Source organism: Sphaerodactylus townsendi, linkage group LG15 (genome assembly GCF_021028975.2).
Source record: "Sphaerodactylus townsendi isolate TG3544 linkage group LG15, MPM_Stown_v2.3, whole genome shotgun sequence".
Taxonomy (NCBI): domain Eukaryota; kingdom Metazoa; phylum Chordata; class Lepidosauria; order Squamata; family Sphaerodactylidae; genus Sphaerodactylus; species Sphaerodactylus townsendi.
Window position 1 is genome coordinate 28,159,673 of NC_059439.1, and position 23,574 is coordinate 28,183,246.

General features: G+C 46.7%; 2 protein-coding genes across 6 annotated transcripts in view; one reads left to right on the forward strand and one right to left on the reverse strand.

Moving 5' to 3' along the window:
• Positions 1-213, reverse strand: part of TMEM150B (transmembrane protein 150B) — a 23,083-nt gene extending 22,870 nt beyond the window's left edge. For both annotated transcript variants that reach the window (XM_048517537.1, XM_048517536.1), the window contains exon 1: positions 104-213. The gene's annotated coding sequence lies outside the window, so the exon portion shown is untranslated. The remainder of the gene's footprint in view (positions 1-103) is intronic.
• KMT5C (lysine methyltransferase 5C) overlaps positions 1-18,278 on the forward strand; it is an 18,850-nt gene extending 572 nt beyond the window's left edge. For 2 of the 4 annotated variants that reach the window (XM_048517533.1, XM_048517534.1), the window contains exons 2-10: positions 3,030-3,113; positions 9,332-9,478; positions 9,921-10,086; positions 11,255-11,364; positions 11,811-11,974; positions 13,315-13,334; positions 13,946-14,082; positions 14,508-14,692; positions 16,176-18,278. In XM_048517533.1, the coding sequence (XP_048373490.1) occupies positions 9,369-9,478; positions 9,921-10,086; positions 11,255-11,364; positions 11,811-11,974; positions 13,315-13,334; positions 13,946-14,082; positions 14,508-14,692; positions 16,176-16,981 (1,698 nt within the window). In that variant the 5' untranslated portion in view covers positions 3,030-3,113; positions 9,332-9,368 and the 3' untranslated portion in view covers positions 16,982-18,278. The remainder of the gene's footprint in view (positions 1-3,029; positions 3,114-9,331; positions 9,479-9,920; positions 10,087-11,254; positions 11,365-11,810; positions 11,975-13,314; positions 13,335-13,945; positions 14,083-14,507; positions 14,693-16,175) is intronic. The other 2 variants (XM_048517532.1, XM_048517535.1) reach the window with 1 other exon arrangement.
• The last annotated feature ends 5,296 nt before the right edge of the window (positions 18,279-23,574 follow it).

Sequence of the window (23,574 nt, forward strand, 5' to 3'; positions counted from 1 at the left end):
AATATATCTTGCCATTTCCTTTCCATTCAGTCTGCTCTTTCCTCCACCTGTGCTGAACCCCAGTGGCATTTCTGTCTCTCAGAAGCTCCCTCTGGAATCCCACCTGGTCAGGTGTTTTAAGGTGCCGCTTTGGGCTTGGTTTCCTTTTCTCCTCTCATTCCCATCCGCACTCGGTCTCCTCCACGATGTTCTCTCCTTTCTGCCATCCTAAAATCCCATTCTGACACATGTGTGCATTAGGAATGCCAACCACCAGGTGGGACTGGGAAAGCTTCTAGAACAGGCGTTTGCAACCTGTGGCTTTCCAGATGTTCATGGACCACAATGCCCATCAGCCCCTGTCAGCATGGCCAATTGGCCATGCTGGCAGGGGCTGATGGGAATTGTAGTCCACGAACATCTGGAAAGCCGCAGGGTGCAGACCCCTGTCCTAGAATTACAACCCATCTCCAGACTACAGAGATCAGTTCCCTTGGGGAAAAAATGGATGCTTTGAAGGGTAGACTCCATGGCATTGTGTCCCAGGGAATGAAATATCCTCCCCAGGCTCCATGCCCAAATCTCCAGTTTCCCAACCTGGATCTGACAACCCCAATACACGTGCTCACATTCTTCCAATCAGACACCAAGACGACATGCCCTCTTCCTTCCAGATCCCCTAACGCTGACAAGTAGTAGTCTTCTTCCTCAACCCTGCCCCCTTTCCTTCATTTCTTTCTCTCATCTTCAATCAATCAGTTCTTTCTGGTACAGACAGAAAGAGATGTGAAGGTGCCCATAGGTAAATCACTGGCCCTTGTAAACATCCTGAAGATAACTTGTTGGGACAGGTCAGGACAGATTCAGATATAGGCATGCACTTGAGAAACTCTAGGCATCTATTTATATTCCCTCTTTCATATAATTTAATTCCTGGCAAGAGACACGCCTCAAGGTTTTAGATTCATTTTGTTTGTAGTACGTAAGTGATACTATCAGAGAATCTTCGCTTGCATTTTAATCTACTATTAAAGTGTAACTATTTTGCATCTTTAACAGTGACTAACTCAACAGAAAATTATACCTCCCTTTATACTGCTGCGTAGATAATTAAAGGAGAGCAATTAGATGAGTCCATGAAAATATCTTACCTAAAGATAAGATGTTACAAGCTAGGAGTTGCTTCTAAGAAGAGGCTCCCAATCTATTCAATTTTTTCATATTTAGAGGGTTTTTTAAATCTTCTAACAACACCTAGCTGTCACATTTGATTAAGAGGGCACATTCTTGGCTCACTGATTATCTTATAACTCCAAACACCATACAGAGTTAGTTTCAGAGGGTACCTGTGATGGTCTGCAGTAAAACAGATTCAAGTCCAGTAGCACCTTAGAGCTAGCATGAGGCAGAGTGGTGTAGTGGTTAAGAGCGGCTAGCAGCTCTAATCTGGAAAACAGGTTGGTTTCCCCACTCCTCCACATGCAGCCTGCTGTGTGACCTTGAGCCAGTCACAGTTCTCTCAGAACTGTCTCAGCCCCACCTACTTCACAAGGTGCCTGGTGTGGGGAGGAGAAGGGAAGGTGATTGTAAGCTGCTTTGAGACTCCTTAAAGGTAGAGAAAAGTGGAGTATGAAATCAGCTGTTCTTCACTGTTAGATTTTATTGCTACTTTCATCTCAACAAAGTCTATTGAAAAAATAGTAATTACCAGTTTTTTATATATATTTGAAAATGTGTTCACTTGTACACCCCATCTATAAACTACACCTTTGCTTCTGTTTGTGAGAATGGATGTTTGTGACTCTCTTGTTTCTTCTCCAATGCTATTCTGTTCTAAGTCTCTAAACACCTGTTTGTCAGGTTTAGCTGAGAAGCTCTGTTTCCAGTGTGCAGAAACATCCTCCATGATCCTTTTGGTCAATTTCAGCAGCTATTCTCCTATGTTCCTGAGTTCTCACCATGTGAGTGATCCATTCGTGTGCAAAGTCATCGTACAGGCAATTGCGTTGCCCCCCTGTGTATGCTACTGCTGTGCTAACTCTGCATGTGAATGGGCCAAATTAAAGTGGGGAGCTAATGTCTGTTGGAGCACATGTGGAATGGAGCTACCCAGCTATCTTATCCCTACCCTTGTTCCCAGATGACTCTCACCTGCCTGCCCTGCGTTGTGGGCAGCATTTTGTCCTTGGCTGCAGTCAAGTGTATTTTGCTCCTGGGTGTTATTCCTGTCAGACTGAATATGAAAGAGAGAGTGGGGTGGTTGTGATGAGCTGGAGCTGTGGTGTTGTGTTGGAGCTGTGGTGTTGTAGCAAGGGTTGCGTGAATGATGTGAGAAGGCAGCAATGACCTCTCTTATTCAACTCCTTTATTCACATTTCCAGAACATTTAACAAGTACAAGGTACTGCAGAGACCCAAAGTGGCTTACATCCTTTTCCATTTCACCTAGACATCAACCCTGTGAGGTTAGGTTAGGCTGAGAGATTGTGACTAGCCAAAGATCACCCAGTGAGTTTCCATGACTTAAGTGAAATTCAGTCCTCGATCTTTCAGATCCTAACCCTCTTCACTTCACCCTACTGGCTGATTTGGGGGTTTTTTTTGTAGCTGTATCCTTCCCTTCTTCTCAACAGTATTATCCATTTTCCCCTGATAACAACCTGATGAAATAGGTTAGACTTGAGAATTGGGTTGTCAGTATATGTGATGGTGAAGAAGGGAGAACCACCAAAAAAGTATCTGTTGGGAATGACAGAAGGACTAGGAGCCGGGTGGAACTCAGGCAGTAAAGCTGGCAGGATCCAAACTCAATGGCAAGTCTAAAATCACATAGTGACCTTCGTAGCAGAGAAGCTATTTAAACGTATAGCCCTGCGCTCTGACATTATTTAACCCTTTGCTTCCTCGAGGACTTTACAGCCACATCATGATCAAATCTGTTAGTTGTGAGGTCTGAATGTAGGTGGTCCAATAATTTGGAATTTCAGATTAAGGTATGGACCTTTCATACGCATCATGGTTTGTTTGTTTGTTTTATACCTGGATTTGTAGATCGCCGCTTCAGTTGCGTTGTTCTTTGTGGCTGCCAGGTCTTTGCTGGAATGTGGAGAGCGTACTGTGGTTTGTTACATTTGTGTAAGTGTTTGTATAAGTCTTGGTTTACTCTAATGGCTGATTGTATCCAAAACATACATTGGTTTCACAAACAAAATATTTGCTTGCAACTTACAGGAAAAACATCTTGATTCTTACCGTAGTTTGCAACAAAATGGTGTGTAATAGAGCAGAAAAATCATTCATCTGCAGAGTGTGTAAACAATAAGATGTGTTTCTTTTCCATTTGTTTAAAAGTATATTAAAGAAGAAGCCTGTGACAATGTCTTAGACAGAAAACAAATATTCTGGTGGTTGTTTGGGTCATACTGCCTAATTTTCAGGGCACAACATTCCAAGAGGAAAGTTGATGATCTACGTGTCGTTAAGCACCATAGCCTTCCATGTCATGCTGCATTTTTGGCTTTGGGGACTTGTAAGCTGGATGGGGCAGAGGAGAGGGATCTGTGATACTTTGGCTCATTCCGCACACGCAGAATAATGCACTTTCAAGCTGCTTTCAGGGCTCTTTGAAGCAGTGCGGAATGGCAAAAACAGTTGTGAAAGCAGCTTGAAAGTGCATTATTTTGCGTGTGCGGAATGAGCCTTTGTTTAAATTTGGCAGACTTTGGTAAAATACAAGGAAATAAAATGCTGCCTGTATGTGGGGATATGTTATTAGAAGAGGTTCACAACTTTTGATGTCAGGGATTGCCTGATTTTTTGGGATTGATTTTGTAATCAAATGTCAGGGCAGACTGTAGGGACCTAGGGCCCCTTCCACACATGCAAAATAATGTGTTTTCAAATCACTTTCACAACTGTTTGCAAGTGGATTTTGCTATTCTGCACAGCTTCAAAGAGCACTGAAAGCAGTTTGAAAGTGCATTATTCTGCATGTACGGAATGAGCCTAGGATTGCATCTGAAGTTTATATTTGATTAAATTCTCACTGTAAACCCATTCATTATGTAGCTGAAACAATGATATTTTTCTGTCAAGGGACAGGGTTTGGCTTCTCCTTGATCATTTTCATGTATAAAGGACTTAAAGAAAATATTTTCAGAAGAAAAAAAAGAGTTTAGGTTTATACCTCACCTTTCTCTCTTGAAGGAGATTCAAAGCAGTTTACAAACTCCCTTCCTCTCCCCAAGACAGACACCTTGTGAGGTAGGTGGGCTTGAGAGATCTGAAGAGTTGTGACTAGCCCAAGGTCACCAAGCAGGTTTTGCATGTAGGAGTGGGAAAACAAATCTAGTTCAGCAGATAAGAGTCTGCTGCTCGTGTGGCGGAGTGTGTCCTCCAAATTGGAGTCCACTCTTAACCACTATACCACACGGAGCATGTTGTGTGTTCAGGCTTCTGAGGCGGAAAGGATTTCTTTAGGTACATTTGTCGAACTTGACTCTTAGGCTGATTCTGCATGGGCCAAAAACAGGCGGTGTGAAAACGGTGTGAAAACAGTATAAACCCTTTTACACCATTTTAAACCCTTTTACACCATTTTCACACCGTTTTCACACTGCTGTTTTTGGCCCATGCGGAATCAGCCTTACTGAGAGACTGGTCGTTGTACTAAGGTTATCAGTTCACGTGCCTTTAAACAAGACATACTGTGGAAGTCAGCAATTCAGGACATCCAATATGCGACCTGGAAATATGATATGCAAGAATAAGGGGCATGCCTTTTGGAATGAAGACCATGTGTCAACTGCATTCCCTTCCTGCTTCAAAGTGGCAGACTTGTAAGGAACTGTCTTGACACACACAGCCTAAAACATCTCAGTGTGGCAATGCATGTTGGTGCTATGAAACAGGACTGAAAGTAAAAAACAAACTGGGATGTCTTTTCTGTTGTAAGTTTTTTAAAATAAAGGCTGGCTTCTACTAGGGTCAGGGGCTTTATTAGGGTCACAAACACACACACACCCCGGTGGAACAGGGTCCCTATAGAGATCAGGGCCCTACTGGATTTGTTGAGTTTCTGCAGAGCCTGCAAAACGGACCTGTTCTGCCAGGCATTTGGCCAGCCGGGCTGAGTGTGATTCCAGCCTCCGGTGGGCTCAATGGGGGCATGGGGAGGGGGTGTGGGTGGGATTTTATCACCATCTGAGTCTTATTTGGGCTTTATTTTAACACATTGTATTGTGTAGGTTTTAATACTGTTATTATATATTATTACATTATGTTGTGTGCCGCCCCGAGCCCTTTGTGGGAGGGCAGTCAATCAATCCAAAAAGTAAATAAAAATAAAATTTAAAAATGAATGAAAACTTGGAAACTTTCAACCCAGATTATAGGATGATGAAGACCTGAATGCTCACAGACTTCATTTAATTGCTAGCATGGCTGTTTCATTTAATTGCTAGCGTGCTTGGAACAGGAAAAAAATATACTTTTTATTAGGACTAACCAGAATGTCACAAAATACTGAATGCAGGCTTCGGAGTTCCTTAGAACTTTTTATCAAGCTGGGTGTGAAACACAAAAAAGGGGCGGGAGTGGAGTGAAAGGGAGAGGGAGAGGGCATGGTCAAAAATGACTTCCTGCAGATAGTAACTTTCTGACAATAGACTAGGATGTGTTGCGGACTTAATTGGATCATGTGGTGAGAGGGAGAAATCAGAATCCAAATTGCATCAGAGGCAACAGTGTATATAATTCTCCAAAGCTCACGAGGACTCTTATTTTACATAGTTGTCCAGGAAGAGAGTGTAGCAACTGGAAGAAAATGATCTTAGATGGCTGCTTTTGAGGTTTGCATCCATTTTTATTGATTTGCTGCTTCCCAGGACCTCTGGTGCAATTTAAAATCTGGTTTTTTTGCACCTCTCATCATGTAATGCAATTAAGTCTGCAGCATCTCCACCCTCAAAAAGCTAAAAAACTGTGTGTGTGTGTGTGTGTGTGTGTGTGAGAGAGAGAGAGAGAGAGAGAGAGAGATCCAGTCAGATAGAGTTCTAGGGAACTCAAAAGCTTGCGCTTCCAACACTTTGACATTTTAGTTGGTCTTAATGAAAAGGTATTGCCTTACTATTGTGTTTTGGATTCTTCCCCATGGACCAGCGCTATAGTTTCTATCATAGGCAATGTATAAGAATGGCTTTTATTGAGGAGCCACGGCAGCTCCAGCTCTCCCTTCCAAAACTGTTCTCTCAAGCAGCGCAGAAATCTCCTTCTTTGTTGTTGGTTCCTGTACTTTACATGTCTGCGGCCGGCACGCATTGGGGCAGAACCTGGAGCTGCTTCTGAATAGCAGCCTGCCGTTTCAAGCAGTACTTCTAGGTAGATCTGATGATAGGGAGAGCTCAAGGTTACTGTTCTCAATAGGCTGAATCCTTTTGAAATAGACGCTGGCAACCAGCAGTCTTTTGTTCTGGTTGGTTGGGGGGGGGGGGTAGGGACGTGAAGGAAGAAATCCTGCTTCCCTCCTTGTGAATGAAGCTGACCCAAAGCAGCGCACTTTGAGGAGATCTACTTGTGATTACACATTTCAGTCTTCCATATCAAGCTGTGAGCGGCTGCTTTTGAGGTTTCTCTTGCAGTGCCTGTCTAGACATTGCGAGGAAATTAGGCGCCCTGGGATGAGACACTTGCTTTCTGAGACAAAACCTGACAGCGGAGACCTAATCAGCAACAGTACTTGGGATATGGTGTGGATTGTGCCAGTTGTTCATGGAGTGTTTTGATCCTTAAAAGGGTATTGCATTGCACCTAGTGATGGGCCCCAGAGAATCCCAGTTTCTCACCTTGAGGTATGGCTAAGGTTTGCCCAGCCCTCGCTTGCCTGGGAATCACTTCTTCTAAGGCAAAGAGTCATATCCCAGAGCAAAGCAATGAGGTGATTGTATTTTATTTCTAAATGTAGGTCACTGCTGTTGTCTGGAGCAACATGGACAAAATAACCTCAGGTCTCTTTCTGAGATGTGTCTGGTGGTTGCTCATCAACAATTAGGAGGCAAGAGGGTGAATAAGAGTACCCACATAAGCTTCCTCTTATAGAAGCGTTTGTGTGTTAAGATGCACAAGAATCTGATTTTGTTGTTGTTGTTTGTGGCCGGAAAAATTCTAGATGCTTATAACTTGCTATGGCACCCAGGATGTCAGCAGTCGGTTTTGTGCAATGTAGGCACCTAAAACACTACAGTTAGTGCCAAATAATTAGCAAAAGATTTTTTTCCCAGTTGTGTCTTCCTGGATCTGCTTTAGAGAGCAGGCAGCAAAAAATTGGTGGCCTCGGTTGTGATGTTGTCAGGATGGAGCCCCTGACATCAATGAATGGGTCTTAGGTGCCAGGACTCACACCTGGCGGTGGGGAGGGGGAAGCTGTCTTCACTTTCTGATATGTTAATACAGTGGTACCTCGAAAATCGACGCCTTTGGTAATCGTCGATTTCAGTAATCGACGATTGCCAGGCGCCGATTTCCGCACTCGAAAATCTTCGTCCGCCTCGATTTTTGGCGGCTGCCAAGGGTACGCAAACGACATTGCGTGTATGCAAACTGCATTGCGCGTGCACTAACGGCATCCCTCAAAATACGCCGTTTTTGGAAATCGCCGATAATCTCCGGACGGATTATTGGCGATTTTCGAGGTCCCACTGTAGACCCTTTCCCTGCTCTTTCGCTTTCCTTTGATGCTTGTATCTGTAGCTAAATTAGAAGCCACCCTGGCGCCTTCCCAGAAGGAGGGGGGCAGCAGGTGGCTGAGAACTATCACTGCGCTGGCCTTGAGACGCTCAACTCCCAAACATTTCTCTTTCTCACACACACACAGATGTAAAGCATATAAGAGTGGCATTATAAGCTTTCAGTTGGTTGCCTAGTTCTTGACAGATGGTTTAAAAGGTAAAACTGTTGGCTGGGAGTAGGGAACGTGTGTGAGAGAGTGAAAAATGTGGTGACTTTGAGTGACCAAAAGAGAGGAAGAATCAGAGAGAGAGCTGGGGGTGTAAGTGTTCTAATTGGATGAAAGATTGTGATTGAGGAGGGGGCGTGTGTGTGTGTGTGTAGACCAGGGGTAGGGAACCTGCGGCTCTCCAGATGTTCAGGAACTACAATTCCCATCAGCCCCTACCAGCATGGCCATGCTGACAGAGGCTGATGGGAATTGTAGTTCCTGAACATCTGGAGAGCCGCAGGTTCCCTACCCCTGGTGTAGACCTAGATGTAGTTAAGAAAGAAAGGCAGCTTGTTACAGATAGGGTTAGGTTAAGTAGGTAGGGGTTTTATAAAGTGAGATAGCCAAGAAAAGAATATATCAGCAATAAGATTAGGAAAGATTAGTTTACCAATGTTTTTTGAACATTGTGTCTCATGAAATAAAGTCGATTCTTATTTATTTCATTTCTTGACACCTCAACAGTTCTGTGACCCAAACAGACCTGCTGAAAGCTAACACTAATAGTTTCAGAGGTAATGCTCACGCTCGTCAGTCCCAGTTACCAAATGAGGATTTAACAGAATGGGGGTCCGGTGTGATCCTCGTGGCAGCACAGTTTGTGGGTCCTGAATGCGGTAGGGAAAGCAACTGCCCTTCAGTGAGGCAAGTGCTATAGCAGTCCTCTAGAAGAGGTTATAACTTGCTATGGCACCCAGGATGTCACCCAGAAGTTGGAGAAAGAGAAGGGTCAATGGCAGATGTCAATATACCTCATAATTCAGCCCGTTATTGCAGACTCTTACTAGGGAACAATAAGAGCATATTGTCAAAGGCTTTCATGGCTGTGTGGCCGTGGTCTGCTAGATCTTTTTCCTAATGTTTTGCCTGCACCTGTGGCTGGCATCTTCAGAAGTGTATTACAGGTATACCACCCTTGGACTTGGTTTTGATGCAGGGCAGATGTGTTCCTGACTAAACTTTCCCTTTTCACTAGACACTAGTGAAGCAGACTTTTCTCTGTGATACACCTCTGAAGATGCCGGGCAAAATGTTAGGAACAAGATCTACCAGACCATGGCCACACAGCCCGGAAAAACCCACCACAACCAATACGAGCATAAATATTTTAATAAATATAAATTGGAATAATCGGGCTGATAGACAAATGTGCATTGGTGTAATGTGGTTAGAACAAGGTAATATGCTAAATAAACACAGAGGGCAAAAACATCTCAGTGCCAGTTTAGAGAAGGTAGTTGCAGTCTGTGGGAAAATAAAACTCTCTGTGCAGTTGATACACCCTTTTTTTAGTCTGCTTTTTGTGACCTAAGATCCAAAGGCTCCAGCTTCACTGATCTGTCCTGCCTCTTCTCTCCAGCCAACAGGGTCAAGTACAGCATGGTTCTGGAAGGAAGATGGGTTCTACTCGAGTGACTGCAAAGGAGCTGTGTGAGAATGACGACCTGGCTACTACAATAGTGCTGGATGCCTATCTCGGATTCAAGACCCATAAGATGAATGTGAGGTGAGAGACAGAGATGCTAAAGTTTGGGAGCATTTTGGCCTGCATTAAAGTTAAGGGGGGGGGGGGCTAAAAGGGGGTGGGCCACTACAAGGTCAGGACTGAAGGCAATGTAAAGAGAGCTAATGAGAGCCAGTGTGGTGGTGTGGTTAAGAGTGGTGAACTCTAATCTGGAGAACCAGGTTTGATTTCCCACTGCTCCATGTGAGTGGCGAACTCTTATCTGGTGAGCTGGATTTGTTTCCCCACTCTTATACATGAAGCCTGCTGGGTGAACTTGAGCCAGTCACAGTCCTCTCAGAACTCTCTCAGCTTCACCTGCCTCACAAGATGTCTTTTGTGGGGAGGGGAAGGAGTTTGTAAGCTGCTTTGGATCTCCTTTCGGTAGAGAAAAGTGGGGTATAAGTCCTGCTCTTATTCTTCCCCCTCTGTTCCATTCTTGCAGCCCACTCCCAGCCATCAGAAGAAAGCACCATTTGCGAGAGGCGGTAGAGGCCTACCGGAAGCGCAGAGACCTAGAGGTGGCTTACCAAGCTTTGATGCAGGGCGGATGGGCCTGCCAGTACTTTCAGAACCGGAGCCATCAGCAGGAGGCTGCATTCAAGACTCATGTACAGTTTTTCTGGCTTGGCTACTTCTTGGGGAGGGGTGGCTGAGGAGAGTCTTTGGGAAGTCTGCTAAGTTCTCTGAATTGGGTGCTGTGGGTGGAGCTGGGAATAGCAGGCTAAGATGTGGATTTAGGAGTGGTACTTCCTGACTGCATGTAGGCTTTTGTTTCTTAAAAGTTGTACTCCTGTGAGAGACCTCCATTGGCTCCAGTGGGGTTTACTTCCATGCAAATGTGCATCTGCATGGAGAAAATGGCTGAGAGCCAGCGTGGTGTAGTGGTTAAGAGCAGGTGGATTCTAATCTGGAGAACCAGGTTTGATTCCCCACTTCTCCACCTGAGTGATGGAGGCTTATCTGGTAAACCAGATGTGTTTCCGCACTCCTACATTCCTGCTGGGTGACCTTGGAGGAGCAGCAGTGGCGTAGGAGATTAAGAGCTCGTGTATCTAATCTGGAGGAACCGGGTTTGATTCCCAGCTCTGCTGCCTGAGCTGTGGAGGTTTATCTGGGGAATTCAGATTAGCCTGTACACTCCCACACACGCCAGCTGGGTGACCTTGGGCTAGTCACAGCTTCTCGGAGCTCTTTCAGCCCCACCTACCTCACAGGGTGTTTGTTGTGAGGGGGGAAGGGCAAGGAGATTGTAAGATCCTTTGAGTCTCCTGCAGGAGAGAAAGGGGGAATATAAATCCAAACTCTTCTTCTTCTTGAGTTAGTCACAGTTCTTCAGAACTCTCTCAGCCCCACCTACTACACAAGGTGTCTGTTATGGGGAGAGGAAGGGGAAGGAACTTGTAAGCCACCTTGAGTCTCCTTACAGGAGAGAAAGGTGGGGTATAAATCCAAACTCTTCTTCTTCTTCTGATGTTCCACTTCTTCCAAGGCTGTGTCTATCACAGTGAGTTCCCTTCCTCCTTTGTTTATGGGAGACCAGTCCTGGATAACATATCAAGTTTCTTGTTGCCTGGTATCATTAGAAACAGAAGCCAGTGCTAAGATTCATGGATTTTGTGAGAAGGTCCTGAACTCCAGAAAGTGGGAGGTGGGACTAACAGTGGCTCATCTGAGGGAAGCAGGGTTTGTGAGATTAGGGGAGCTTTAGAAGGGGCATTAAGTTGTCTGAGCTGAGTGTCCAAGCTAGACTGATGGGCTGTCTCTTCTTATCTCTAGATATTTCGCTACCTTCGCATTTTCCTTCCCGAGAGCGGTTTTGCTATCAAACCCTGTAGTCGCTATTCCCTGGAAATAAATGGGGCCCGGGTTGTCGCTACAAAGTCATGGTAAGTTTGTGATGTTGAATACTTCCTACCTGCACCCCCTTGTCTGTGTATAATACACTTTTTTCTTTATGCCAGGAACACATGTGGTTGTTCTGAGCAATATTTCCCAGCGTGGCCCTGCCCCAAGTTCCAGGAAAGTGAGCAAGGCCATTGGCTGGGAGAGCTTGCATCTGGTACATGGTTCCCACATATAGGAGTCATGTGACTCTCTTGGTTGATCGTAGTGGTGAATTTGGCTCCCTACAAACCATGGAGCGAGGACCACTTCATGCCACTCAAGTTGAGACTTTGCATAAGCAAGCACTACGCATTGCCATTTGGGGTCTCTTGTTTAAGGTGGAAGGTGGGGCACTATTTTATGCTAAACAAATGACCCTTGGCTGGACTTTGGAACAGGTGGGGTTCTGTTAGGCTGCGAGGTTATTTTTTTTCCCTTCTCCCCTAAGGAAGAAGAATGACAAGCTGGAGCTTTTGGAGGGCTACATTGCAGAATTAACAGAGCCGGATGAGAGCCTTCTGCGGACGGGTGAAAATGACTTCAGCGTCATGTATTCCACGCGGAAACAATGTGCTCAGCTCTGGCTGGGGCCGGCTGCTTTCATTAACCATGGTACGCGAGGGTTCCTGATCCAGTCCCTTGTTTCTAACCTCATAGGCTTTCTGTGAGCGTTTTCCCCCTCATCTTGGCCGTTCTACTAAGACTCTTCGCCCGGACCTGATTTCTGCACTCGGAAGGTCCATATGGAACATGGAATATGTTCTGCGGGCAGGGTTTTTTTTTTTATATTGTATATTAAAGGCTCTCAACATAAAAGTATTAAATACAGATGAATGGATGCTGGCTCATAGAAGGAGCCTCTCAGTCCTTTTTTCTGCAGAACCAGCGTGGTGTAGTGGTTAAGAGCAGGTGCGCTCTCATTTGGATAACCGGGTTTGATTCCCTGCTCTGCCACTTGAGTTGTGGAGGCTTATCTGGTGAACCAGATTAGCTTGTGCACTCCAACACATGCAGCTGGGTGACCTTGAGCTAGTCACAGTTCTTTGGAGCTCTCTCATCCCCACCCACCTCAGGGGGTGTTTGTTGGGGGGGGGGGGGTAAAGGAAAGAAGATTGTAAGCCCTTTTGAGTCTCCTTACGGGAGTGAAAGGGGGGATATAAATCCAAACTCTTCGTCAGAGCAGTGAGTTATTGATGGAGGATGTGGTAGCAGTTAAACGGGCTCAGGCTGATGGAAGGGATCTTGCTCTCCCTCCCCCTCCTGCAGAATGACTGCTGGTTAAAGGAAATTCTAGCGACATATACAATATGTGTAACTATCCATTCATAAATGTATAAGATAGCCAATCATCATATGGTAAATGTCAATCGAAATAATTTACGAGATACACTCTTAAACATCTCTAAAATCCCAGTAGGTGAGACGAAACCCAGGTGTTGTAAATTACACCTGGATTTCGTCTCCACCTGTTGGATAGTTACATAGATTGTATATTTGGGTATGTCTGTTAAGGCATTATTAGGTTGAGTCACTAATACAGTCATAATATTCACTTTGCTCATTTGTGCTTTTTGCCTGTGCGCGCGGTTTTCCTTGGCCTGGGCCAGGCTGTCGTTTGCTGCTGTTGTTGCCGCTGCACTGTTCGTTTTTTCCCAGCCTTATACACCACCAGCCTGGGCTGTCAAGCTTTTCTTCATGACCATTAAATTAGATGATCGCAATTCCCCATTATCCTCTATGCCTAATTTTGCTTCAGTGCTTAATTCCTTTGAGAGAGAGAGAGAGAGAGAGAGAGAGAGAGAGAGAGAGAGAGAGAGAGAGCAACCTGTAAGAGAAATGTTAGGAGGAATAACAAGTGGTCCATTGTTTTTTTTGTAATTCATCTCTGTCTCTTTCCACCCCACTCCCTCCCTTTTCTTATACAATTCGTCCTTCACAATGGGCCCCCTCAGACTGCAGGCCAAATTGTAAGGTAAGTCACTATTTGAATTTTTCCTAGCGTTAGTGATACTATTTTCGAAAGAACCCAAGCCTTGTAGAATTGCCCCATCAACTTGGTTCTGACTGTAGCATGCAGTCAGGCTACAGAAGTCAGGGTATTTTGGTAGAGGTTGGACGAGAGCTGGAAGACAAGCAGTGCCAACGCGGTGCCCTGGAAATGCTTGGGAGGGGCAGGGAGATTTGTGAACTGTAAAAGCTCCGCCTCGTGATTCCTGGAAGCCATGCCCATCTCTGTCTCACTTGGAGGCAGTGACGGCTAAGACGTTTCTTCTCCATCTCATCGATTGGAAACTTTTGTTTGCCAAGACAGAGGAGATCCACAGACATTTAAATCTTGGAGCCTCTCTCGGCACCTGTTAATTCTGCTCCTGGGAGATTTGGACTGGGAGAGCTCAGGAGCCAGAAGGCCAATTGTGCTTTGTGGATTAGAGTAGCAGCAGGTGGGAGCTGAGACTTCTGCTGCCTCTGAAAAAGGGAGGGGCAGAGGAGGATTTAAAAAGGGGGGGGATAAAGGGGGCACCTTGAGCCCCAGCATGTCTTTGGCTACTCTCTCCCTTACCACATTGTTTATCTCCGTGGCAGTTTGTCCCAATGGATGGGAACACAGCCTGCGTCAAGGTGCTGCGGGACATTGAGCCGGAAGATGAAATCACGTGCTTCTATGGCGACGGCTTCTTCGGGGAGGACAACGAACTGTGCGAGTGCTACACTTGTGAAAGGTGAAGGCTTTTAAGGGCTTGTGGCCGTCAGAGGGCCAGGGTGTTGCGTACATCCTGGAGTTCCCAGAAGCTGAGTAAGTGGCGTAGTGGTGAAGAGCAGATGCACTCTAATCTGGAGGAACCCGGTTTGATTCCCCGCTCTGCCACTTGAGCTGTGGAGGCTTATCTGGGGAATTCAGATTAGCCTGTGCACTCGCGCACATGCCAGCTGGGTGACCTTAGGCTAGTCACACTTCTTCTGAGCTCTCTCAGACCCACCTACCTCACAGGGTGTTTGTTGTGAGGGGGGGAAGGGCAAGGAGATTGTAAGCCCCTTTGATTCTCCTTGCAGGAGAGAAAGCGGGGGGGGGGGGGATATAAATCCAATTATTTTTCTTTAAAAAGAGCTGAGCTCTTAGGTTCTCCCTTTCTATTGACTCCGTCAGGAAGGGGGAAGGCGCCTTCCGTTTCCTGAATCAGACACCTTCGCAATCTACCTCAGACCCTGACAAATACCTGCTGAGAGAGACGGATGGCCGCCTGCAACGGTGGAAAGGGCAGTCGTGCAAACTGGCCCAACGCAGCGTGAAAACAGGGCGCAAGGCCCGGCACAGGAGGGCACGATCACGGGGTAAGGTTTGCAAGGTTAACTTACTGAAACCTGGCTTTTGTGGGATGCGATACTGTAAAGGTGCAGTTGGGCTTGAGGATTTGCTCGGAGTAGTTTTGTTAGTGGAGGAGAGCCTTCCCCTTTCGGCATGTCCCTGTATTTCCCTTTCCCTCTCATGTTCTGCCACTACGCAGCTTTGTGAAAGTGTCTCGAGGAGCTATTTGAGCCCCCTCCATGCCTGGCGGTGTTAATAGCGCTCTTCTTTGGACTGAAGAGAGCACCTCAAAGCAGCTATCCTGACTTTGGAAAGAACAGTTTGAGGCTGTATTTCCTGGACGTTTCGGCAGGCTTGCATCATTATTTAGAGCACAGGTGTCAAACTCGCGGCCCTCCAGATGTTGTTGTTGTTGTTGTTGTTATTTATTGGGTTTATAGACCGCCCTCCCCCGGAGGGCTCAGGGCGGTGAACAGCATATAACAGAGCACAATAATAGATTAAAATCCAATAAATATGAGTTAATATGGCTCTAATAAATAAACCCTATCTTATTAAAATACAACATTATTAAAATTAACATTAAACTAACATTAAAACAAGATGGCACCAGCTTCAGTTCACCCAGAGCCCCAGAGGGGGGATGTGGTGGTGGATCCACTTGATGTTAAAAATAAAGGAGAGGGAGGGAGCCCCTATCAACGGCTAGGCTCCCCAAAGGGCCGGTGGAACAGCTCTGTCTTACAGGCCCTGCGGAACTCAACAAGATCCCGCAGGGCCCGAACAGCTGGTGGGAGAGCTTTCCACCAGGCAGGGGCCAGAGCTGTAAAGGCTCTGGCCCGAGTGGAAGCCAGCCGTATCATTGAGGGGCCAGGAATCACCAGTAGGTTGGCCTCTGCCGAACGCAGAGACCGATTCAGGACATATGGGGTAAGACGGTCCCGCAGGTACGTAGGTCCCAAGCCGCGTAAGGCCTTAAAGGTTAACACCAACACCTTGAAAATGATTCGGTATTCTATTGGCAACCAGTGTATTCTATTGGCAACCGGTATTCTTATGGACTACAGTTCCCATCATCCCCTGCCAGCATGATGCTGGCAGGGGATGATGGGAGCTGTAGTCCATAACATCTGGAGGGCCGTGAGTTTGACACCTGTGATTTAGAGGCTCTGGGAAAGAGAGCTGTGATGGGAGAGGAGGCAGCGACAGTTGTTTGTGGCTTAGGGCTGAAGGCCTCCATTGGGGTCTGGATATCAATGACATCTTCCAACTGCAGAGAGCAGTTCACCAGGAGAAAGTCGCAGTTTTGGGAGGTGGGCTTTGAGGCTTTATACCCTTCCGAAGTCTTTCCCCTACCTTTTCAAAACTCTAGACATTTCCTAGATTGGAGTCGGCAACCCTATAGTGTAGTGAAGAACAATAGATATCCCTGCAAGTGCTGGGTTGTATCTATGAGTCAGCTGGAGGAAGGCTGGGATGACCAGGCTGAATTTTGTTTTCTTTCTCCAGGTGCCCTACGCAGTTCCCGCGGACGTTGCCGTTTTAGACTCCTCAAGCCTCTGTACATCCCATTGCACGATTGCCTGGCCTGCAGTGCCCGCGGGTGCAAGATCCGCAAGGAGCTGCTGGTGTACGTGCCTCGCTGCCCTCCTTCCATGCTACCCGCGTTGCCCCCCAGGCGTTCTTTGCATAGCAAGAGAAGCCGTTCGGGGACCATGCAAGACTGCCGTTTCACAAGAAGGCGCAACAGGCCTGTGGTCTCGGGCTGGGCAGAACGGCGCAGCTTGTTTGTGGATCTTGGCAAGAGAGTGGCCGTGGACTTGGCTGAGTCTGAGAGAGAAGGAGGGTGTGTGACAGGAGAGAGAGATCCGTATGATGGCAACGGGAAACTTAGGCAGGGATCTGAGGAGTGTGGCCCAGGAAATGCGGAGGGGCGTTCTGAGGCCACTGAGCCGGGTACTTTAGGCTCTGCGGTGCTAGCCTCAGGGGATCAAGAGCCCCTCGGTTCGGTTTCTTGTTCCTCCAGCCAGCTATTATACAGGACAAGGAGCATGACCCGGCACCAAGGCCAGTCGCCCCCGCCGGCAGCAGACCCCAAACTTTCCCAGTATGCTCATGTCCATCTTGGAGGCAGGCAGCGCTGGAAGCAGCCCCCTCCTGACAAGATAGAGAAGGACCAGGCGGAGGAACAGCACCCCCCTAAACAAATGCTCTCGTTCCCCCCTTTCATGCCACCCAAGCGGCTCCGGCTAGTGGTGAGCCACGGCTCCATCGACCTGGAGGTGGCTTCCAGCTCCTGCGAAGAGCTGCCTTGATTTGACTTGATTCGAATAAAGGGGTGCCGAGAAGAGACCCCAAGTTTTTTTTTCTTCTGAACTTTGGTTGTTGAGAAGTCAGGACAAAAGCCACATACCAGAATTGGCCTGAAAGCATCTCTTGACACACACACCCCCACCCCACATTACCTTCTGTCCTGGCCTCATACTTCTTGTGGGTATCTGCGCTGAGGATGCTGCCCTGCAATCTACGCCTCTATTTTTCTAACGCAGATAGTTTCATTTGTTCCCTTCCAGCCAGAATTGGCCTGAAAGCATTTCTTCACCCCCCACCCCACCCCACATTATCTTCTGTCCTGGCGTGATACAGCCTCATACTTCTTGTGGGGATCTGCGCTGAGGATTCCACCCTGCAATCTGTCCCTCCATTTTTCTAACGCAGATAAGCTTCGTTTGTTCTCTTCCAGGGAACTCTTTCTGACCCACCCACACTTGTTTCCACCCCCCTCTTTTTAAAAGCACACTACCACCCGGTCAGACCTTACTTCAGAACTCTGAAACGTAAGCCATATGGTCGGCTGCATGGATGCTTGGGACTGTCTCGCCTTGCCCATTTTGCTTAACTGCTTTCTCACTCTCGGGAGCCCTGCTGCCTTTTGACTCTAGGTTTCCTCACTCTCTAGTCTGTAGTAGTTTAACCACGAACTGTTCAGAGGAATGGACCTGTCCACTGGCACGTGTGGCGCTCCGTTGTTCGTAGCCCACACCGAGGCTATCACGAAAGAGTGACTTGTGGGCCAGAGAAACCGACATCCAATCAGGGAAGCCTCCTGTATTAATGTAAATACAAACAAACCAGCAACCGCAAGTGCACATTTGCATGCAACCCATTTAGCTTCAAATCGATGGCTGCCATTTGCTGAACAGGTTGACCTGTAGGATTAATCCCCGCCCCTTCCTTTGGGTGCCCGCAGTTCCGAGACATTTGACTTCCTAGTTTTAAAAACAGCCTTGTATTGGCTGTTGGTTGTTTTGTTCCCCAGAGGGACTTTGACTCTAGTGCGTACTGTTTATTTTTTCTTTTAAAGAATCTGATGGTATTCAGGTTTTTTAATTTGGTGTACAGTTCTCAGTTGAACTCGGTGGGATTTTTATGATGCTGGTGAGTTAGATTATTTTATGCAAATAGTCCGTGTTGCAAGTCTAGCAGTAGAGATTGAGAAATTGTACTCCCCGGTTCTGTACAGAGCATTGTGATAAGGCTCGGTCCCTCAATGAGGTGCTGGCCTGAGCAGAATAAATATCTCTGCTTGTGATGGTTGGATTCCATTCAAAACCCATTGTTAAATCTTCTGTATATTTGTCTACTGGTCCCATCTTGACCGTTCTTGGGATTGTTCAGCAGGTGGCGCTTCAAGCCTTCTCTTTTGGATCGCTGGGCTGTTTAGAAACCTAACAGAGGGTTAGCAGGGAATTCAAGTCTAGCAACTACTGGATCCTCCACTAGAGCAGCAGTCTTTTCCTGTGAATTTTTGCTTAATTGTTCAGGCAAAATTTTTGTCGTGAACTTTGAAGTGTTGAGTTGGGGTACGCTTTGCCAGGAGTCCAAGGAGGATCGTATTGTCGAAGGCTTTCACGGCTGGAATCACTAGGATGTTGTGGGTTTTCCGGGTTGTATGGCTGTGTTCCAGTACTATTTTCTCCTGATGTTTCGCCTGCATCTGTGGCTGGCGTCTTCAGAGATGCCAGCCACAGATGCAGGCGAAACGTCAGGAGAAAATACTACTGGAACACGGCCATACAACCCGGAAAACCCACAACATCCTGAAGGTCGGATTCTTTCCTTTCCTGTGTGGCTCCTGGCATGTTGCTGTTCAGTCTTAGAAAGACTGTTTATATAAGAGGCATGTTCCAGCTGAAGAATGATGCTAGTGTCCATCGTTCCTTGAGGTCTGTCTTCAAGAGCCTTAGAGCTGCTTTGAAGAGTTTTGGCTCCAGGACAGACATGTTTAGGCAACCTGTTTTTCACAGGTCTTCAGGCACAAATGCTGATTTCTGGGATATTACGTATGTGTGTGTGTATGCTTTTAAAGCAGATTTTAATGGTAGTTCTTATGTATGGAGGGAGAACTTGCAGCTAGGACTGCTCCTTCTGTCCCAAGAATTAAACTGTTTATAATGCAGGGAGAATCTTTGTTCATCTGATAGCTTCGGAAAAGGCAGACCCATTTTGCAACCTTAAGAGAACCTACAACCTTCCAGCTACGAATTTTGGCCTTCTTTGGGCCCTAATAGGGTACATTTAATCATTCGGATTAGCCTTGCTATGGTAGACTCTGGAGAATGTTCACAGATGCTGGCAATTGCACAGATGCTTATGAAGGCCCGGAGAAAGTGCGCACTCAGCATAAAGAAGGTATTTTACACCTTGCCAGGTCAATATTTAGACAGTCCACACTTTGAAGCAAAGTTTTAAAATAACCTTTGGAGGCTGTTTCTTTTGAGTGTGTCTGCTGTTCCCCTTACATAAAAGTCGACAGTTGCTTCCGTTCCTGCACCTTCTCCACCCAATTCTCTCTAATTCCAATCTGTATAATATACCACCAGTCACTACTGTTCACTGAAAAAGTTGGTGTGCTGGTGAAATCGCACATCTTTTGCAGTTCTCACATTGGCTGTGTCCTCAAGCATTCTTTGTTCTGGTGGTTTTGTTTGGCTCAGATGTTTCTAGTTTAATACTAGTTTCTCACTAGGAACAAATTATCCCAGCTGCTTCTGGCCATTTGCACATCCTCAAGTGATTTTGCGGACACCCAATACCATGCGGTGCAGCTGTCTCCAGTATGGTGCTCCTTCTGTGCCAATGTCTGGCTCTACCAGTGCCGTCCTCTGATCACAAATGTTCCCACATTTCCTTGTTTCAGACACGATGGTTCACTACCAGTTTTGTTTCTGCGTCCTTCGAGCAAACAGCCGACCATCTGTATTGAAGCCATCAGGAAATGGTTCAAGAGGTTCACTTTCACCTGTGCGTATTGATGTGTACAGTACCAGCATCTGTGCCCCCCAAAAATGACATTTTCCTAACTTGCTCTGAGCCCAAATGTGCTAACTGGGCCTAGGCGTCTGTCTTTCCTGCCTGCTGCTGTGTCATTTCGTGGCTGTCCCATGTTTGTTGTTAGTAGTGGACTAGTACCCAACATTTAGGTAGTACCGTTGCATGGGGACTGAGGGGAGGGGAGGAAGGGAGTGTGGCGGTCATGGGCTTTTTGTCGTGAAATGTTGTGGGAGGGGGGTGGATGTTGCCAGCCGGGACACTAATGCTGCCTGCTAAAAGCAGGGGGCGGGGCTCAGTTTTTCACCTTTCTGTGCCTCTATTTCCCCATCTTTTCAGATGGGTTTTACATTTTAAGCTACCTCGTTTGGGGTGGGGGGCATCGAGATACCCCTCTAGGCTCTTTTTTAATCTGCTTTTTTTAGTACTGTGTCCATTAGACACGTTCTTCCTCATCCCATACCCACAGCTTTTACATCTTTTAAAAAAAATGCATGTTCTCATGAGCGGAGGGTTGCTGGCCGGTAAACCTCAGAAAAGCAAACCCAAATTAACTTCCATCCTTGCACGCGACGTCAGTGATTTCCTTTCCTTCCGTCAGAAATTAGCCACAGTTCTCGTTCAGGCATGACTCAACCTCCATCCTGCCTTGTCCAAATTCAGTCACTTGTCTCATTCCAGACACATCATCTATTGCATTTGTTGATTCTAACCACTGAAGAGGCTCTTCAAGCCTTTCTTAATTGCACAAAAACAAGCATGTCCTCCTGTTATTTAACATCCCCATTTCTCCTACTCCAGCACCACCTGTGTAAACTTGTTCTCAGGAAGGTGTTCAGACACCTTAAACCATACGGGGCGGGTGGGAAAATAGACCGGACAAACGGGAGAGGTCTTTGGATAGCTAAGTTCCTCAGGGAGTGGTGGGGTGGAGGGCCGCAAAATATTTGCCTTCTCCGCCAACGTTCAGGATTTCTAACGACACTGTATCAGGTTCATTGCTCACTCCGGCTGAAGCCTTCTTTTATAGCGGGGGGTTGCGCGACCCATAACGTGCAAGATCTCTGTTGAGGTTGGGGTGGAATATGTGGCATTTAACACTTCCCCCCTCGCTGTAATTCTCCTAATGCTTTATTGAAACGTAGGGCTCTTCCAGCATTTGTCTGCTTACCTTAGGAAACTTAAAAATCGAACTGAGCACATCTAGGGATTTTGTGTGGGTTCTTGCCTTTTTCTTGCTCAAGGAGGTGGGGGGGTGGGGGGAAGGTGTGATTCCACAGGTGAAGCTTATATTTACAGGGCTGTGTGCGTTCTTCAAAAGTCTAGGCCGGAATAAACCGAACACTAACCCCCCCTTCCCCCTTACAAAGTACAAAGTTGCTTTTTTGTTCGGTGGCCTTTTTAAGAATTCCGTTTCTTTTAATGATGGGGGCAATGGGTTATGTAGAGCACTGACCGCTAACAATTGCTCTGATAAGCTATTCCCCCGTCCTTGTTGTGTGTTAACGGGGTTTTGTTTTGGAGACTAAACCAGGTCCATATACTCTTGAACCTGTTACTGCTGCCTGAAAGGCTGCAGACTTGTGGGATAGGATGCTAGAATGCGCTCAGACCTGTGTGTGTATCCGTTTGGATTGAAAGGTGGGAGGGGCCAGGGGAGGCAGGGAGGAATTTCTAATGGTGCTAAACTGGAGAAGGTGGTTAGAAAGTGGGAGTCGGAGGCCTCAGGGTTGATCTTGCCCCCACGATCAGGCAGGTATCCTGTGGGTGGGGGTGGGGGGGTGAAGGCCGAAACACGTGTTTGTGTTTTTAATGGTGTGTGTTTTAAGGGAACGTGATAACTTTTTAAAAAAAATACTTGATTGGAATAAAAGTCTTTTAAAGCTAAACCTTTGTCTTGTGGTGAATTGGGATTGGATGCTAAGACAGAGATCTGGTTGGCTGAGAAAAAAAGGCTTACAGAGCTGTTGGATTACTTTACGAGGCGGGGATGCACTTGGCTGGCACGTTCTCTTGTCCAAATGTTGCTAGCGTTTTCAAAATGGCTTGCTGAATCTAGTTTTTTGACCCGGCAGATCAGATGCACTCAAACCTCCATGAAGCAGAGGAGATTGAGAGCCTGTGAAGAGGGCCGGGCGCACTGCCGAGGCACGTTCTCCAAGAAGCACAGCTAGGGAATGCAGGCTTTTCTTGGAGTTAAATAATGAAGGAAACCTGCAATGCTGCTCATCGTAACATTGAATTAACTTTTGACTTTATTTTGTCTTGCGCTGTTGACGTTATCGAACCTTTTTCTTCCATTATACCAATGTTGGCGAACCTTTTTGAGACCGAGTGCCCAAATTGCAACCCAAACCCCACTTATTTATCGCAAAGTGCCAACACGGCAATTTAACCTGAATGCTGAGGTCTTAGTTTAGAAATAACCGGTTGGCACCCCCTTCCTCCGCCCCACCCGCTCGAGCAGGGGCCAGCCTGCTCTAGCCTCCAGCAAGTCCCGAGCGCACCGCTCTGTGCCTCTCTAGCATCTCTGCCTCCTCTGCGCCCCACCCCCTTGGGCAGCAGCCACCCAGAGCACAGGCACCAGGCCCACCAGCGGAGTCCTTCCTGCTCACCACAGTGTGCAAATGTCGTGCTCAGTGGCCCAGGCCAGCCTAGATGTGTGTGCGAGTGCCCACATAGAGGGCTCCGAGTGCCACCTCTGGCACCCGTGCCATAGGTTCGCCATCACTACATTATACAATTGTTTTCATGTATCCCCAAACATTCTGCCGTTTACCCCACTGTACTAGGAGTTTCCATGAAAGTGTTTTATCTTTAAAAACACCGCTGGATCTTTCTTTTGTTTCGATACACAAAGACCTCTGCCAAAGGGGAAGCTTCTTCTTCTTTTTGCTTAGGTCATTTTGATAGAGACTGGAAGATGACTATAGTCTAATCTCAGCAACTTTCTGCTTTGACGCGACAAAAAAGGAACTTGTCAAAGGCTTTCGCAGCCAGAATCAACTGACTGGGGGGTTTTCCAGGCTGTGTGGCCTTGGTCTGGTAGTTCTTCCTCCTAACATTTTGCCCAAATCAATTGCTTTCATCTTCAGAGGCATTTTACAGTCAGATGAGAAACACATTTTACCATGACATAGATGCAGGCAAAACATTGGGAGCTAAGACTACCAGACCACAGCCACACGGCCTGGAAGACTCCAAAAATAATCTATTATGAATGTGCAGTTTGTGTATGTGTCTGACAAAAAGAATAAGTCTTGGCCATGGGTTGCATTGATCACCATGTATCTTTAAGCCCTAGATCAGTGATGGCGAACCTTTTCGAGACCGAGTGCCCAAATTGCAACCCAAAACCCACTTATCGCAAAGTGCCAACACAGCAATTTAACCTGAATACTGAGCTTTTAGTTTAGAAAAAACGGTTGGCTTCGAGGCGTGCGTTACTCAGGAGTAAGCTTGGTGGTAGTTGGTGGCTTTGCTTTGAAGCAACTGTGCAACTCTTCCAATGGGTGAATCACGACCCTAGGAGGGTTTACTCAGAAGCAAGCCCCATTGCCAGCAACCGAGCTTACTC